This window comes from Misgurnus anguillicaudatus, chromosome 11 (genome assembly GCF_027580225.2).
Source record: "Misgurnus anguillicaudatus chromosome 11, ASM2758022v2, whole genome shotgun sequence".
NCBI classification, from domain to species: Eukaryota; Metazoa; Chordata; class Actinopteri; order Cypriniformes; family Cobitidae; genus Misgurnus; species Misgurnus anguillicaudatus.
Window position 1 is genome coordinate 12090079 of NC_073347.2, and position 15650 is coordinate 12105728.

A 15650-nucleotide genomic window follows, 5' to 3' on the forward strand; every position below is an offset into this window, starting at 1 on the left:
ACAACTTCTCGCCTAGATCCGGTCGTGATGCGCCAGCGTGACCCCACGCAATACGTCATGACGTGAAGAGGTCACAGAAGACGAACGCGAAACTCCGCCTCAGTGTTTACAAGTGGTTTAAAGAGGACCGTTCCTACGTTGTTGTATGTCAACTGATACTAATTAATGTCTTTGTGTCAGTTTATTGTTTACAATGGTCCGCAAATGTGCATTGTATATATGTAACACGTGACCTCCCTACGTCACTACGCATTTACGTTAGGTCGCGCTGGACCGGATCTAGACGAGAAGTTGTGCTTTAAAAGTGTATATTTGTTATTTTTGCAAAATCCTGCAATGTTGTCCTCAAAAAACATAATTTCTTCTGGACTGAACAAAGAAAGACATCAACATTTTGGATGACATGGTGGTGAGTAAATTATCTGGATTTTTCTTTTAAGAAAATGGAATATTCCTTTAACACTTAACATAAGATTATTGCTACTCTATGCAGGCTATGAATCTTTGTCTTTGCAGGCTATGAGAGCTTTCATGTATGCATCGCTTTTAGACATTTAAGACATCTGTTACAACACACTCTTATCCGTACAGTTTGCTTCTTAAATCCTCTTCTCCCACTTTGAGCTTATATATCTCCCAGGCAAAAAAGACAGAGGACGAGTTTAGCGAACGCTGGAGGTGCCGTGCATATAAAATCACTGTCCTTTGCTGTTCCCCATACTATCAAAGAGAATCAAGCCCCATTACAAATGGATAAAACCATCAGCGCAACAAATCCCGACTAACATATATCTCCAGAGGAAGAAAGAGATGCAAGAAAAATGTAAGATGAGCCAAGGCCTGAAAGTGTTTCTAGGGCCGCTCTTAAGCCCCCATGAATATTTCTCCCCGATTTGGCCTTTTTGAAATGCGAGCAATCCTGCTTCCCCCCAGCTCCAGTTTCGAGACTCGCCGTCGCAATTTTAAGAGCTTTCGGCCCACGCTCAAAATATTTATCGCAACCTCCCAAGATAAGCAGCGACCCCAGTGTCTGAGCCCTTCAAAAAGTGGGCTTTTTTCCCTGCACGTTGCCAAGGAGATACTCCACATGAGAGCAGGTCAACAAAGAAGATGATGCAGCAGAGAAATACAAAGCATCTTTTCCTGTTTGCAACAAGCGTCCAAGCATCCTTATTTGCTCTACCGTGTCCAACTCTATGCTATTAAAATTATGACACAAGCAGCGATGCTTCTAAAAGTGCATCGATATCAATCCATTCCCAACAGGTGCATTGGTGCGGCATTCTCCTCAAATCTTAAAGCAGCTAAAAGCACTCAAAAAATCATTCGATGCCAAGTTTCTTATTTACCGGCAGGCCCCCGGTGCGTGAATTCAACGCCGGAGCATGATGACTGGATCCGAATGTTTTTTGAGACCTAATGTCGCTCGCAGATGTTCTTTGATATTCATGAACAACTGCCTGGGGTGGATATTAGCAATAGCGCTCACTTTCATCTCCCCCCATGGCACTTCCTGAAGTGTCTCCCAGCACACTCCTTCAACAACAGACTCAGGCAGTGAGCTGCACGCGAACATAATACTTCATTCAGTGGCTAAGAAAGAGGTGCTTACCTCTGCTCTTCATGAGCAACAAATAGAGATATCAGCCCTCGACTGCCTTATAAACACTTTTCACATATTAACATCCACTTAAAACTAATGAAATTGCGGCTAAATAGGCCGAAATGTAATCCATGGTGTCAAAGGTATTGGTAATCTTGAGCCACGTTTACGGCATCTGCAGCCGCGAATGAATCAGCGTGAATGAATCAGCTCAATTACGAAGCATTTACTTCCTTTGAATTGTGCGATGTCTGTGACCTGAGCTTAAACGGCGAGGGGGGGGCGGTTTTTGTGGCCCCTGCTGGGTATGGCGTGGTTAGAGCATAAGATTATGAGAGAAATGCTTGCAACCCATTTAGAAATCGATTCTCCTTGCCGTTGTCCCCATTCAGCATCAAGTCTGCCAACCAAAATGAAGACGACAGCCCCACTTTCTTCGTCTGCGGCTATTATCATTTCATAGACACCACATTTTTCTCAAAGAGCCGGTCTGAGGGCTTTCATTCACACAATGCAGCAGTCAATCCAATGGTAATTGGCTCTTAATGACCCCAATTAAATAATCATTCCGCTTAGATTTATCGGAACCTCAACTGCAGTGAAAGTTTCTGGGTTTTCAAACACCAAAAGTTGGTGTCATAGCCAATTTGAGCTCAGGTGGTTGTTATCAGCCAGTACAGGCTAAGTTTGAACCGGCTTTCACAGCCCTTACACAACCGGCACCCGTCCCGCAATGTCAAGCCACCAGTCTTTGAAGTCTTACTTTGAGGAGTGTGAGTCTCAGGGGGTCAGAGCATCTGTCTGTTTCTCTCGCTGCACCTGTGCTGAAGTCTTTGTACCTCAGACACTTACAGCAAAAGCCTCAAAGGTCTCAGACACCCTATTTGCGTTTCCACCTCCGCTCGACATGCACAAACACAGCCATTGTAATGATTTCACCTATCTATACAATTACGAAATCAAATGGCAAGCGCCACACAGACTGCATTATGATGTGCAGTGAAATCATCACCAGGCAGTGAAAATCTGAGCATGTTTGAGCACGCATGTATATTTTGTAAAGCTGATGGAGTCCCACACACCAGACTCAATGAAAGCATTTCGCACCCAAACACCAACTGAGATATTTGATCAGGAAATCTTGACAGGATCTCAGCAAATGCCGAGATGATTCATTTAAACGTGTGTGCTCTTTAAAATAATTGGCCCACATCACCCCTCCTCCACCACCGCCGCCGGTTTAGCTGCGGAGATCCATTTACCAAGTCATCATTTCTGCTTTGCTGAAGGAGGCTGTGCGGCTGCAGGTGCCGTATTAGATCAGGATCTAAGTGAACAAAAGAAGCAACAGTCTTGGACGTGCTGTCTAAGGCCATCTCAAACAGCTCTGTATAACCCACACTGATTCGGAAATCTTCTCCCGAGACATTTTAATGTGTTCCAATCGTGCTAACCCGGGGTCACAGCTTTGCTTTCCTCTTCTCGTCTGGCCAAAAAGGGAACAAAAAGACTCACGAGGCAGATAACAGCTCTGTCCCAGATTGTAGTGAACGGCTTTGCTGCCAGATGCCTACATGGACAGCTGCCTTTTATGGTAAGACTCCAGTAGTCATGAACCCTCATTAGTGATGCAGATTTAAAACGCTCTGCATAGGTAATTCATGTACTGCTTCTTGCACATAAGGCTTGATTCTCAATTGGGAATAAAGTATTTTTTTCCCAGGGTTGGGTCACTATTAGACCGAACACACTGTTGGGTCAAAATGTCCAATAGTGACCCAACCCTGGGTAGAAACAACCCAGGATTTTTTAGAGTGTATGTTCAGTAGCGGCTCCTGACTTTAAATTTAGATTCTGGTTCGTATCGTGGGCTGTACGACTAACCTTTGATTAACTGCTAGTGGTATATGTTTTACAATTAAATAACTGAACACATGCAGAACACTGAGCAGATGTCTAGTGTCCTTCCGTAACTCAGCCTGACGGGGGCGCTCTAATGCTGAATAATTTGGATTTAGCCATTTCAGACATGTGCTTTAAATTACACGTAAGCATGGGAAATAAAACACTTTATTCAGTTTAGTACAACCAGACAACCAAAGCTTTGTCATCTCACGACCCTTTAAATTAACTCTTTCTCCACCATTGACGAGATATTTTAATTAAGGGTGTACTCACACTATCCAAACCAAACCGCGCTCTGGCGCATTTGACCCCCAAAGCCTGGGTTTGTTTGACTAGTGTGATCGCTCTGTACCGCGGCTAGGCACGGATTGGTTAATCGCGCCACGGCCGGGTTGCAGAGGTTGGCCGGAGCATGGTTCACTTGGGCTCAGGCGCGGAAGGCTGTGGTGTGAGTGCAATCGTGCCTAAGCCCGATTCAAAAGGTGAAGACGTCAGTTGCGCGACCACTCATCTTCATCTGCCTCTGTGAAAACGTTTTGATGCGCGCAGCGGGGTTACGTGAATGTCCGAGCTGCACACGTGACAGATCAACTACGCAATATGATGACATGTGAGAAGGCTGTCTGTAATCGCGCACCAAACGACTCCGAATAAAAAACACAGACTTATCATTACGGTGGGTTCCAGTGTTAATGGAATAGTCTACCCTTTTGCCATATTAAACTATGTTATAACCTCAACTTAGACAAATTAATACATACCTATCTTTTTTCAATGCGTGCACTGTACAGCGCGTCGTGAATGTGTTAGCATTTAGCCTAGACCCATTCCTTCCTATGGATACTTCCGTGTTTTCCCTATTTAAAGACTGTTACATGAGGAGTTATACCAGTAAGTATGGTGCCACAAAATAAAACTTTTTTTGGTACCATAGGAATGAATGGGGCTAGCTAAATGCTAACACATTCACAACGTGCTGTACAGTGCACGCATTGAAAAAATATAGATGTATTAATTCGTCTAAGTTGAGATAATAACATAGTTTACTATGGCAAAAGGGTAGACTATTCCTTTAAAGGAGGGCTTTCCTTCCTGCTTTTTTCAAAACAATCGCATCTTAATGACGAAAGCGCGCCCGGACTCGGATCGATAAAAGTGCAATGTGAGTACGTGCATCTGTGGGAGTAGGGAGGGGTGACAATCACGCTGGGGCATGGTTTGGTTTGGATAATGTGAGTGCACCCTAAAAGAAAACATTTCTCTGCTAATGATGCTTTCCTGACGAGTTTTTACAGTAATCTGTAATTCCGCTATTATACACTAGATGGCATTCTTACCCAGCTTATAAAAAACTGAAGAAAAAACTAATTTTACAACAGTTAAAACTCTGTGTATGTTTTGATAATCATTCTGAATTTGATCTCTAAACTCTGTGTATGTTTTGATAATCATTCTGAATTTGATCTGTAACTAAATTCCTTTGGTATTTTTGATGACACCTCATATTAAGGAGATTATAAAAAGAGAACAAATTAAATTTTTCCCTGTTCTTTCATTTTATATATTTTTATGTTTATATATTAATAAAAGAACATTTTCCTGAAAGGCATTTTGTAAAACTAAAAAAAAAAAAAGGCTAGCGGGAAATAAGACAATGCCCTGTTGAACAATGGCTGTTGCACAATTTTTATATCTGGCTTGTTAGAGCAAAATTGTTTGATGTCCATTTTCTCATTAACTAACAATCTTTCAAACGAATTCTGTAAAAAAAGCTCTACATTATTACAATCGAGTTGATTTGTACCACTGACAGTGTTCACAACCTGAAAAATCAGCCATACTAACGCTGTCACACAGACTGATATGCACTTCTACATGTAACATAAAAGCTAGAGGGCTCTCTATTAGGGCTCGCTGCAATTCCTTTTTTCACCACAGATTTACATTGGAAAATGTGGGGCACTGTTGAGCTCGGGAGGGCAGAGGTTTGTCCCTCTCAGTTCGATCATTACATACAGTAGCCAGCAAAGCCCTGGGCTAAATTTCCAAACATATTCATCTTACTTTATGATAGAGATGCTCCGATCAGCATTTTTGGGGCCGATTACCGATCACCAACATCATGATCTGCTGATCGCCGATCAGTGCCGATCACAGAATGGCAGTGTAATGGGAATATTTTATCTATAATCTAGCAGAGTTTGCACCATTTGTAGAAATGAAACTAACTATAAATTAGGTATATTATTGTTTTAATAGAGAATCAACTAAATAAGCACAAAAAATATTTCTTTTTGCAAAGACAAATGTAATATGCCTTTAAAAAGGTTTATGTCTGTTAACTGTTACTGTTAACAGTAATTACTGTTAACAGTAATTAAAATAAAACACTTCACAGTCTTTACTGTATGAATTAAATATACACGCATTCGTATGAAGTACAACAGTTCTTCACTGATGAGCAGAGAGTGATTTTATTGAGAGATGAATTAGATTACTGTAGCTTTAAGACGTGGGAGAGATCGTTCTCTTCACGTGCACTGATGACCGCCTGCTGTGTATGCGTGTGGCGGGTGTCTGCAAACAAGAGCAGCTGTGAGGAAAATGGAAGTTTAAACCTTCAAAACTTTAAAACGAATGCAAATAATAAACTTTCGGCATGAGGATGCAATTGTCCGCGATAGATATGTGTTGTATACGCTGTTTGATAGGGATGTGAAGACGCATCGCGCTGAGGACCGGAGCGCGTCCTCATAGAAAATACGCATACCTCTGTAAAGGCAGAGAGAGAAATCCAAATCTGCACGGCACACATGAGCAACGGGTTACAAAATGCTCGCACTGTGTAAAATGGTCTCTAATTGCAGCCGCATCAGGAACGCTATGATCACAAAAGTAAACAGAAAGATCGGCTCATGAGATCTGCAAATTTAGCGAGTGCCGATCAAGCTACTTTGCAACTATGCAAAATCGTGAAAGGTGCTACAGAAATAAATTTAAATGTATTTTAATGCATTTTTAATAGCAGGAAACTATATTTTATTGATCATTTTCGGTTTACTTCCATTCAACAGTACACTCGCCTCGTTCACATTAATCTTAGATTTTTTACTTATCGCAATGGATTGTGTAATTGCCCCGTCTCCAAAAAGATGCAAGCAATCATGCCTTATGATCGCATCAGTACTTTTCAAGTGAACAAAACAAATGGCGAACCAAAAAACAGCTTTGAAAATGCTCCCTTCTGCACGCTGGGCGCTTTGACAAGAAAGACCTTTACTTCTGTAATTCCAGCCAAACAGACAACAAAACACTGTTTGCATGTAAAAGTTGAATCATTTGTGCCCTAAGGATGGCGTACACAGCCGAAACACCTGCCTGCGCTAATTACCTCACCTCCTGGATACAAGCAGAGAGCCTTGCAGGTTCATTAGCGATGCTATTGCTGTCTGAATAATGCATCTCGGGAACTATCCTAAACAAAGGCCTGCAGACAAATATAATCTCCTTTGTATTACCTCACTGATGTTAAACGGATGGCCATTACAGAACAATGAGATGGATGCACACGTAATGCATATAGGAAGAGGTCTGAGATCTGCAGCTTCGTGCATGCCTTGAATTTTCCTGGCGGCGCGGTAATTGAGTGCAGTGGTCGGGGCTCTCTGTGGTCATTTTAACAGAACCGATTCTTGCCTACCTTTCTAGCTCCTGGGGGACACAGCAGGGGTTTGGTACTTCAGAGGATAGAGGTGGAAACATGAGAGAGAGAGAGGGATTGGAGGAGCATATCCACTTACCGCTCTTACATACTGGGCAGCACCGGTCAGGTTCGTATTCTGGATCAACGCACTCCGTCTGTGGACAAGCTGACACTGAACACAAAACCTCTCCACTTGGCTCACAACGGCACTTCTCACATGGAGACACCTGGAAATATACATGCACCCCAATCAGGAAGACACTCAAATACTGCAGTTACAATCATTATCCCAGATTGATATGATGGGATCATTTTAATATCATCAATGTGACAAAAATGAAACAGAGGTGTGTGCATAGAGGGGAAATATAACTCATATACAGTTAACCCACAAATCACAACACTACAGAACCATAAACAATGCTTACCTAATTCCTTCTGGCAATTCCCCAGCAATCCCCATTGCCCTCCTTTTTCTCTATATTTATCCCCATGGGGATCTTGGCTTGGTTCATGCCTCATGCTCATTTATTACAGACGAGTATCAGAACCAGTCTGCCCTTTTCTATAGGGTTTTATAGGTGTTTCTTCAACTACAGACACTTCTAGGTCTCAGAAGTTGATTTTATGTCAAGAGTTACAACTAACCCCGCTGTGTAAAAATGTGTCCAATCCTAGTTATCAGTTACTAGGAGTTGCTAAAATCAAAACGATGTTATGTTTTAGATAATCAGTGATTAAAATAATATAAGGTTGTATTTGGTGACTAATAGTGCGTTTACACCAACCGCGTTTCAGGCGTCAAAATCGTGTCTACCGCGCCTAGTTTCCCGCTTGAACAGTTTGAATGCATTCGCGAGTGTAGAGCGGAGTAGACACGCGGAAAAAGCAAGCATTTGAGGCGCGTCAGAGGCAAACTCCACTTCTTGTGGGAGGGGCAAGTGCTATGCGGTTGTCTGTTTGCAAGATGACTGATGTTGATTGTGCATTTATCGAGAGAGTTACCAGTTTGTATTTGGTAAACGTACTATAGGGGGAAAATAAACGGCGCGGGACGATAAACGTCAAGCTCTGGTTGACTGCTTCGGACAATATCAAGCGTTCCTTCAGGTTGAATGAGTGACTCCGGGCGAGGCTGCCTCTACAGCAGCAAGCAGGCTCCTGATCCTGAACGAGGCGCGAAATTCCGCCAAAGTTCAAATTTTTCAACTCTGACGTCAGCCCGCACTTCGCGTCAAACACAAAATGTGCAAAAAGCACCATTCGCACGTACCGCTCACAACGCTCAATTCGCGCGAGCTAGACACACGAATGAGGCGGAAACACGTCTTACGCGCCACGCCAAATGGCTCATCCGCGCCGCGGGACCTCCAGATGTGTGTCAACGCGTCTTCACATTGACTTAACATTGAAATCACTCGCATTTCACGCCTCTACCGCGGTTGGTGTAAACACAGCAGTACACACCCAACTCAGAATTCGGGAAAAAAAGTATATGATCAAGCAATTTACTTTTATGCCTCCAAAACACTCTTTGTCCAATATCTTAAAGTCTGTGTAAAGTCAAATGTTTCTACACCGCGTTCCAAATTATTATGCTTATGCAATTTTTGCTTCTTTTTCCAATACAGTCAGTAAATTTACAAATTTTATTTTACCCTCAACACTTATATGAGAGTGTGGATGTTATTATATTTAAATTAAATAAAAATGTCAAAAGATACTTTAATATTTAAAAAAAATAATAATAATTTGCTTTTCCAAATTATTATGCATAATGCGCTTTAAAGGAATAGTCTACTCATTTTCAATATTAAAATATGGTATTACCTTAACTAAGAATTGTTGATACATCCCTCTATCATTTGTGTGCGTGCACGTAACCGCTGGAGTGCGCTGCGACGCTTCGATAGCATTTAGCTTAGCCCCATTCATTCAATGGTACCATTTAGAGATAAAGTTAGAAGTGACCAAACACATCAACGTTTTTCCTATTTAAGACGAGTAGTTATACGAGCAAGTTTGGTGGTACAAAATAAAACGTAGCACTTTTCTAAGCGGATTTAAAAGAGGAACTATATTTTATGGGGTAATAGCACTTTTGGGAGTACTTCGACTCGGTGCAGTAACACCCTCCCTCTCCCATAATGAGAGGGAGAAGGGGAGCGGACTTTTCAGGCGAGTCGAAGTACTCCCAAAAGTGCTATTACGCCATAAAATATAGTTCCTCTTTTAAATCCGCTTAGAAAAGTGCTACTTTTTATTTTGTACCACCAAACTTGCTCGTATAACTACTCATCTTAAATAGGAAAAACGTTGATGTGTTTGGTCACTTCTAACTTTATCTCTGATTGGTACCATTGAATGAATGGGGCTAAGCTAAATGCTATCGAAGCGTCGCAGCGCGCTCCAGCGCTTACGTGCACGCACACAGATGATAGAGGGATGTATCAACAATTCTTAGTTAAGGTAATAACATATTTTAATATTGAAAATGAGTAGACTATTCCTTTAACCAAATTTATGATATGCTCCACAGACTGATAATTTAAAAAAAAAACCTGATACAACGTAAAATAAATAATGTATTTACACAAGCTACATAATAATATATGAGCATATCTTTGACATGACTTTAACTCTTTCATTCATTTAACTTGTAAGTATACCAGTATAGGTTTTGTCTTTATTTCACTTAAAGACGCTAGTATTGCATCCCTAAGTTGATGTTTCGAACTATAGTGCTGTCCACCTCACAGATCTTTCATATAATGATTCTTTACAGGCTCGTAATAGGACTAAGATCAGATGATAATGGTGGTCACACCTTGATTTCTTTTTTATTTATGTATTATCCTCCATAAAAGTAAATTTATTTCACAAGACATGATTTCCTTTATATTCCATTGTGAAAAACCATCTTATATTAGCTCTACATATATTCTAGATGCCCCTTTGACCCCCTGTGGGACCCTAAAGGGACCTACAATCTTATTTCACAATATTTCATCATTACTCTGCCACCTCTCCATAATGTTACAGTCTTGTTGAACATAGTGGCTGGATATTCACCAACAATCCAGAATGACAATCATCTCTACTATTCAGTGTATTATGGCATGCCAATGAATAAAACTGTGTGAAAAGAGTCTTCTTGTATTCTGAGCTCACAGCAAATGTTTCATTTTTGCAAGTTTTAGTTTCGGGGAAGGGTGGAAATACAGCTTTATGTACTGAAGGATCCTGTATTGAGGGGTTCTTGGGATTCCAGAGACACCAGCAGGTTTAAATACAGGTTTTCCTCTTAACGGTGGCTTTTTATGGATGCCTTTTCCTAATATTTTCCTTAAAAAAATTTTTTAAAAAAACTTTAAATAGTCACATCTTTCTGTACTGTGAATCACTCATAAATCATAATAGTTCAATGATTTCTGTGTAGATCCACCAAATATAATTTGCTTTTTTAAGATAATGCACACTTTTTTGTCTTTAGAAAGAACTTTTTTCATACCCATATTGTAGAAGAATTACAACCTGCTTTATAATTTGGAACAGCATATTCTGCATGTTTTTCAAAATATGAAAGTATCTTTTGACAGTTTTATTTCATTTAAATATAATAAAATCCACACTCTCATATAAGTGTTGAGGGTAAAATTTAATTTGTAGACTTACTGACTGTATTGGAAAAATAAACCAAAATGGCATGTGCATAATAATTTGGAACACGATGTAAACACATTATAAAGGTTAGAAATGCATTGCTGAAACACGTTAAAAAGACTGTCAACTATGTAGTACTGAATTAGAGTTAGATCATTAAAACAATTATTCAACATTAAAGCCCCCCAACCTCAAAAATACACTTTTAAATGTGTTTCTAGCAGAAAATGAGTCGACAGTGTGTGCAGAAACATTATGTTATTATACAAATCCATCTACTCTTCTTTGTGTAACTGCCTTTAAACTGCAACAATCACACAAAACAGGCTGTTGGGGATCCCCTATCAATGTAATGTCACATTGATTATGCCCCACCCATAACCGCTCACAGACCTTATGAGCACGTACTTCAAACTTCTGTCAGAGACACATCTTTTGATGTAGTCCAAAGCACATGTGTAAGTGCTCTACCTAGGGCTGTCACAATTATTAAAAATCATCTCATCGGGATTGTTTGACCTCATCGCGATGATTTAAGATCACCGCAATGATTGCACATCTTTCTAAAAAACCCAAGGGGGAGCTGCAGCGCCTGTAAATGAGACATTATCAGATTACAGTTTTTCTCGGTTGCTTAAACACATTTCTTGAAACTATGCCTCTTATTCTCAAAACAATAAACACAATATCATAACACCTCACACAATTTTCCAAACATCCTATTTTCAGGTCAAAATGAAGCTGTACACTCAAAACCATTCACTCTTACTGAAAAAACAACATTTTCCCTCAGACAACACACACAAGCTTTCAAAAAACACAGACACTACAACATAGTATTACACACTGGTGCAATAAATTAAAAACAATATATCCAAAACTGGTAAGTTGCTTGTGGTTCTCCTGCTCAAAAACCTTTTCACATGACCAAAAAGACACAATCAGTGTATGCATTAGGACATTTTTATTCATACATGTGCTACACAGCACAACTGTAAAACCTTTTAAAAAAATATTCTTCCTCAACATCACGTCTTTGTTTTGGGTCAGGCCAGAGAATCTCATCCACATCACAGACAATATTGGTCCTAGCCAAACAGCGAGGGTAAAATCCTCTTGCATGATCCACCCCTGGCATTCATCTACTGATATGTCAATCTGTATGCAAGACAATTTGATGCATTTCTTTATTCCAGTAGCATAGTCCAACAGTGTATGCACACTAAAGTTACTGTACAGAGCAGTCTTACTGTAAGTACATCTATCCGTTTTCCTCCCTGAAGGCTCTGAAGATGGAGGCAACAGTGAAGCGACTCAAATTAGGCTTTACTCGTTGCTCAGCCTCCCTCATAATCATACCATGGACAAGGACATGGTCAACTAAAGTGGCTTGAGTTTCATCTGAGATTGCTTGTCACCTTGCCCTACGTCTTCCTGCTCCTCTTTCACCACATACTCCTCCTCCTCCTGCTCCTTCACCATGTCCTCTTCCTCCTCCTTCTCCCGGTCCTCCTCCTCTTCCTACTCTTTCACCATGTCCTCCTCCTTTCCCTCCTCTTCTGCCTCCTCCTCTGCCACCTCCTCTACCTCTCCCTCCTCTTCTTCCTCCTCCTTCTCCTCAACCTATTCCTTCATTTCTTTGTGGATTAATTGTTCCAAAGCTCAGTGAACTGATTCAGGCCCTTTTATCTATCTATTTTGACTCTTTGGGCCCTATTTTAACGATCCAAGCGCATTGTCTAAAGCGCACAGCACAATGTCTAAATGGGTGTGTCCTAATCCACTTTTGCTAATTTAACGACGGGAAAAATGGTTTGTGCGCCGAGCGCATGGTCAAAAAGGGTTGGTCCTATTGTAATAAGAGTATTTTGGGCGTAACGTGCAATAAACCAATGAGAGTCTCAGCGCTCATCCCCTTTAAAAGCCTGTTGCGCTGGCGCTATGTCTAATCCCTATTTAGATGACGAACTTTGTAAACTGAAAAACTAAGCGGAGGAAGATCCCCAGTTTAAGATTAATGTTAAATAATTGTGTTGCTTTTCACGTGTACTGAAATTGTTATTTTTTATTAAAACCTTCAAACCTCGTTTTCTTTTAGTCATGGAAGTAAAAAAGCAGGCTTTTAATTGCTTTAAAAGTATGGCTATCCAATATCATCAAAAAATTATTTACAAGTAAGATAAGGTTTGTACTCTAAAAATACTTTATTTGTAACAAACAGGAGATAAAGAATTTACAAACGGCTCTCCGCACGTTTCAGCACTTGGACAGTGTCAGTTTTTTTAAGCAAAGAGTTTTTTTAAGCATTACTTAAAAATGTTTCTCATCTCACCATATCCGCAGGTACAGAGTCATCATATACAATAAATCCGTGAGGTAGCATTTAAAAAAACATTTAAAAACAGATGCATTTGTTTAAAGCAAAGCATTTATTTACTTACCAGGCTGGAGGTGAAGCAGCTCTTTGCGCCTTCTAACGTCTCATAATTAGTCCTCATTTATGTCCAAGAGACTCAATAATAATCTTTTACATTCAATCCTTTAATCTTTCATATTTAAAAGCGTTTTTGTGCTGCTGCGCATTTATGTACTTTGTGATAAGCAAATCCGCGTTGTCCTCCCGTTTATAGGCGCATATTACTGCGCTCTTTAAATAACAAAAGACATATTGCGCCATTGACTTTAGACTTTAGACTAGGTTTTTGTTGGTCAATGGCGTAGTCTATTTTAGTTGCCTCAAAATAGCAACGCGCCAACAATGCGCCTGAACACACCTCGTTTTCAGACCAGAATGCCCATTGGCGCCAAAGTGGGCGCAAATGCATTTTCTATTTAAAGAACGTGGCGCTAAACGTGAAAATTATAATTGCGCAGGGTGGAAACTAGCGAAAGACACGTGTTGCGCATTGCGCTGCATTGCGCAGGGTGTAAGATAGAGCCCTTTGTGTTTCCACCTTGGTAATTGTTTGCTAATTGAGCCTAAGCTGTGCTGATTTGAGTGAACAGCATTGAATGCTAGTGCTTTCCACATGACCACATGGTGTAAGCACTGAGAAATGTAGGGATTTGTGTGTAGAGTTTTGAAGTAACAGTTTACCAAATTTGACTCATGTGTTAAAACTGGGGAGTAGTGTTTATAGTTCAGCAAAATGATTGTGCTTCTTGAAAAATGGCGTTATGGTTTTGAAATTTTAGTTTAAAAGACTGGTTATAGTGTTTTAGCAATTGAGAAAAACTGTAATTTTAACTCTTTCCCCGCCATTGACGAGATATCTCATCAATCAAGAGAAAACGCTTCCCCGCCAATGACGAGTATTTCCGTCTTTCCGCAATACCACTATTATCCACTAGGTGGAGCCCTTCCGCAACTTTTTAAAACTGGAAGTATTGCCCTATGGCAAGCTGCTGCATGTCCGTGTCTGTTTTAAAGATCGCTCTGAATGGGATCTCTATGAAAAGTCCGTCACAAAAATTGAATTATCTCTGCTTTTTGCTCAAAATGTGGTGTTTTTGCAGAAACCTACCCATATTCAAAAGCTGATTACAAAAGAACCACTGGATGTTTTTTTTTTTTGTTTGAAAGCAAAAGGTCTGTTCTTTGGTATATTGTATGTTTATATATTTAAAGAAGAACATTATCTGAAAGGCATTAAACTTTTGTGAAAATCATGAAAAAAGCTGGCGCTGGCTGGCAACTTTTTTTTAAAACGCTGGTGGTGAAAGAGTTAAATATGTGTTATGTGTATTAATACTTACTGCCATGTGTGAAAATTACTTCATAAACAAACAAAAAAAAATATAAGAGAAATAAATGTCAAAGCAATAAAACAGACAAATAATCGTCATAATTGTAAAAGCACTAAAACAGGCAATTAATCATCATAATCGTCACAATTTATTAGACAATTAACCGTTAGCCAAATTTCACAATTAGGACAGCCCTAGCTCTACCCCCACTTTGCATACAGGGTGAGAAACAGCAGCTTTTTACATTTTTCTTTAAGATTTAAAGAAACACACACAAAAACAGCGTTTTGCATTGCAGCCACAAATGGCCCTGTTCAACATCGTATAATGATGTATTTTGAGCTGAGAATTTACAGACACATTCTGTGGATATTTTTATATTGCTGAAAACACCTAGGTTTTCGGCCCTTTAAAACGGTGGCTTGATCCATTTTGCACCAAAAATACAAGCCAACCTAGCTATCTAAACTCTTTGTCTGCAATTTAAAGATCCCGTTTTTCCTGATCCCGTTTTTCAAGCTTTATTTAGTGTGTTATGTTGCTGTTAGAGCATAAATAATAGCTGCAAAATGATAAAGTTCAAAGTTCACTGCCAGGCGATATATAATTGGTTAGGGGTAAAGAGTTTTTGACTAAACTCCACCCACAGGAATACGTCAGTCGGCAGCTTTGGCTTAACGGCTCTGCTGCTGTCGAAACACAACACACTACACAATCATAATTCAATATGTATTTCTGAAGGAGGGACTTCATAGAACAAGGAAGACATCAGCCCGTTTTTAGGACAGTGAAAGCACTGGAATACACACAAAAATACCGCGTTTTTTACATGTGAAACATGAACACATGTTATATTGCGCACTGTAAACACAATCAAAGCTTCAAAAACACAGACAAAATGGGACCTTTAAGAAAACAGACCTATTACATTTGCTATTGTTTTGAACATTATCAGTCTGTTAGTCAGAGACTTACAATGTTCAACCCACAAGTGGTCGTGGTTTCAGCACCTACAGCACAGTCCCAGGT

General features: G+C 40.1%; 1 protein-coding gene across 1 annotated transcript in view; it reads right to left on the reverse strand.

Moving 5' to 3' along the window:
* The window catches only part of vwc2 (von Willebrand factor C domain containing 2), a 36333-nt gene that overhangs the window by 13622 nt on the left and 7061 nt on the right, over positions 1 to 15650 (reverse strand). The window contains exon 3 of the mRNA XM_055170099.2: positions 7309 to 7438. Within this exon, the coding sequence (XP_055026074.2) occupies positions 7309 to 7438 (130 nt within the window). The remainder of the gene's footprint in view (positions 1 to 7308; positions 7439 to 15650) is intronic.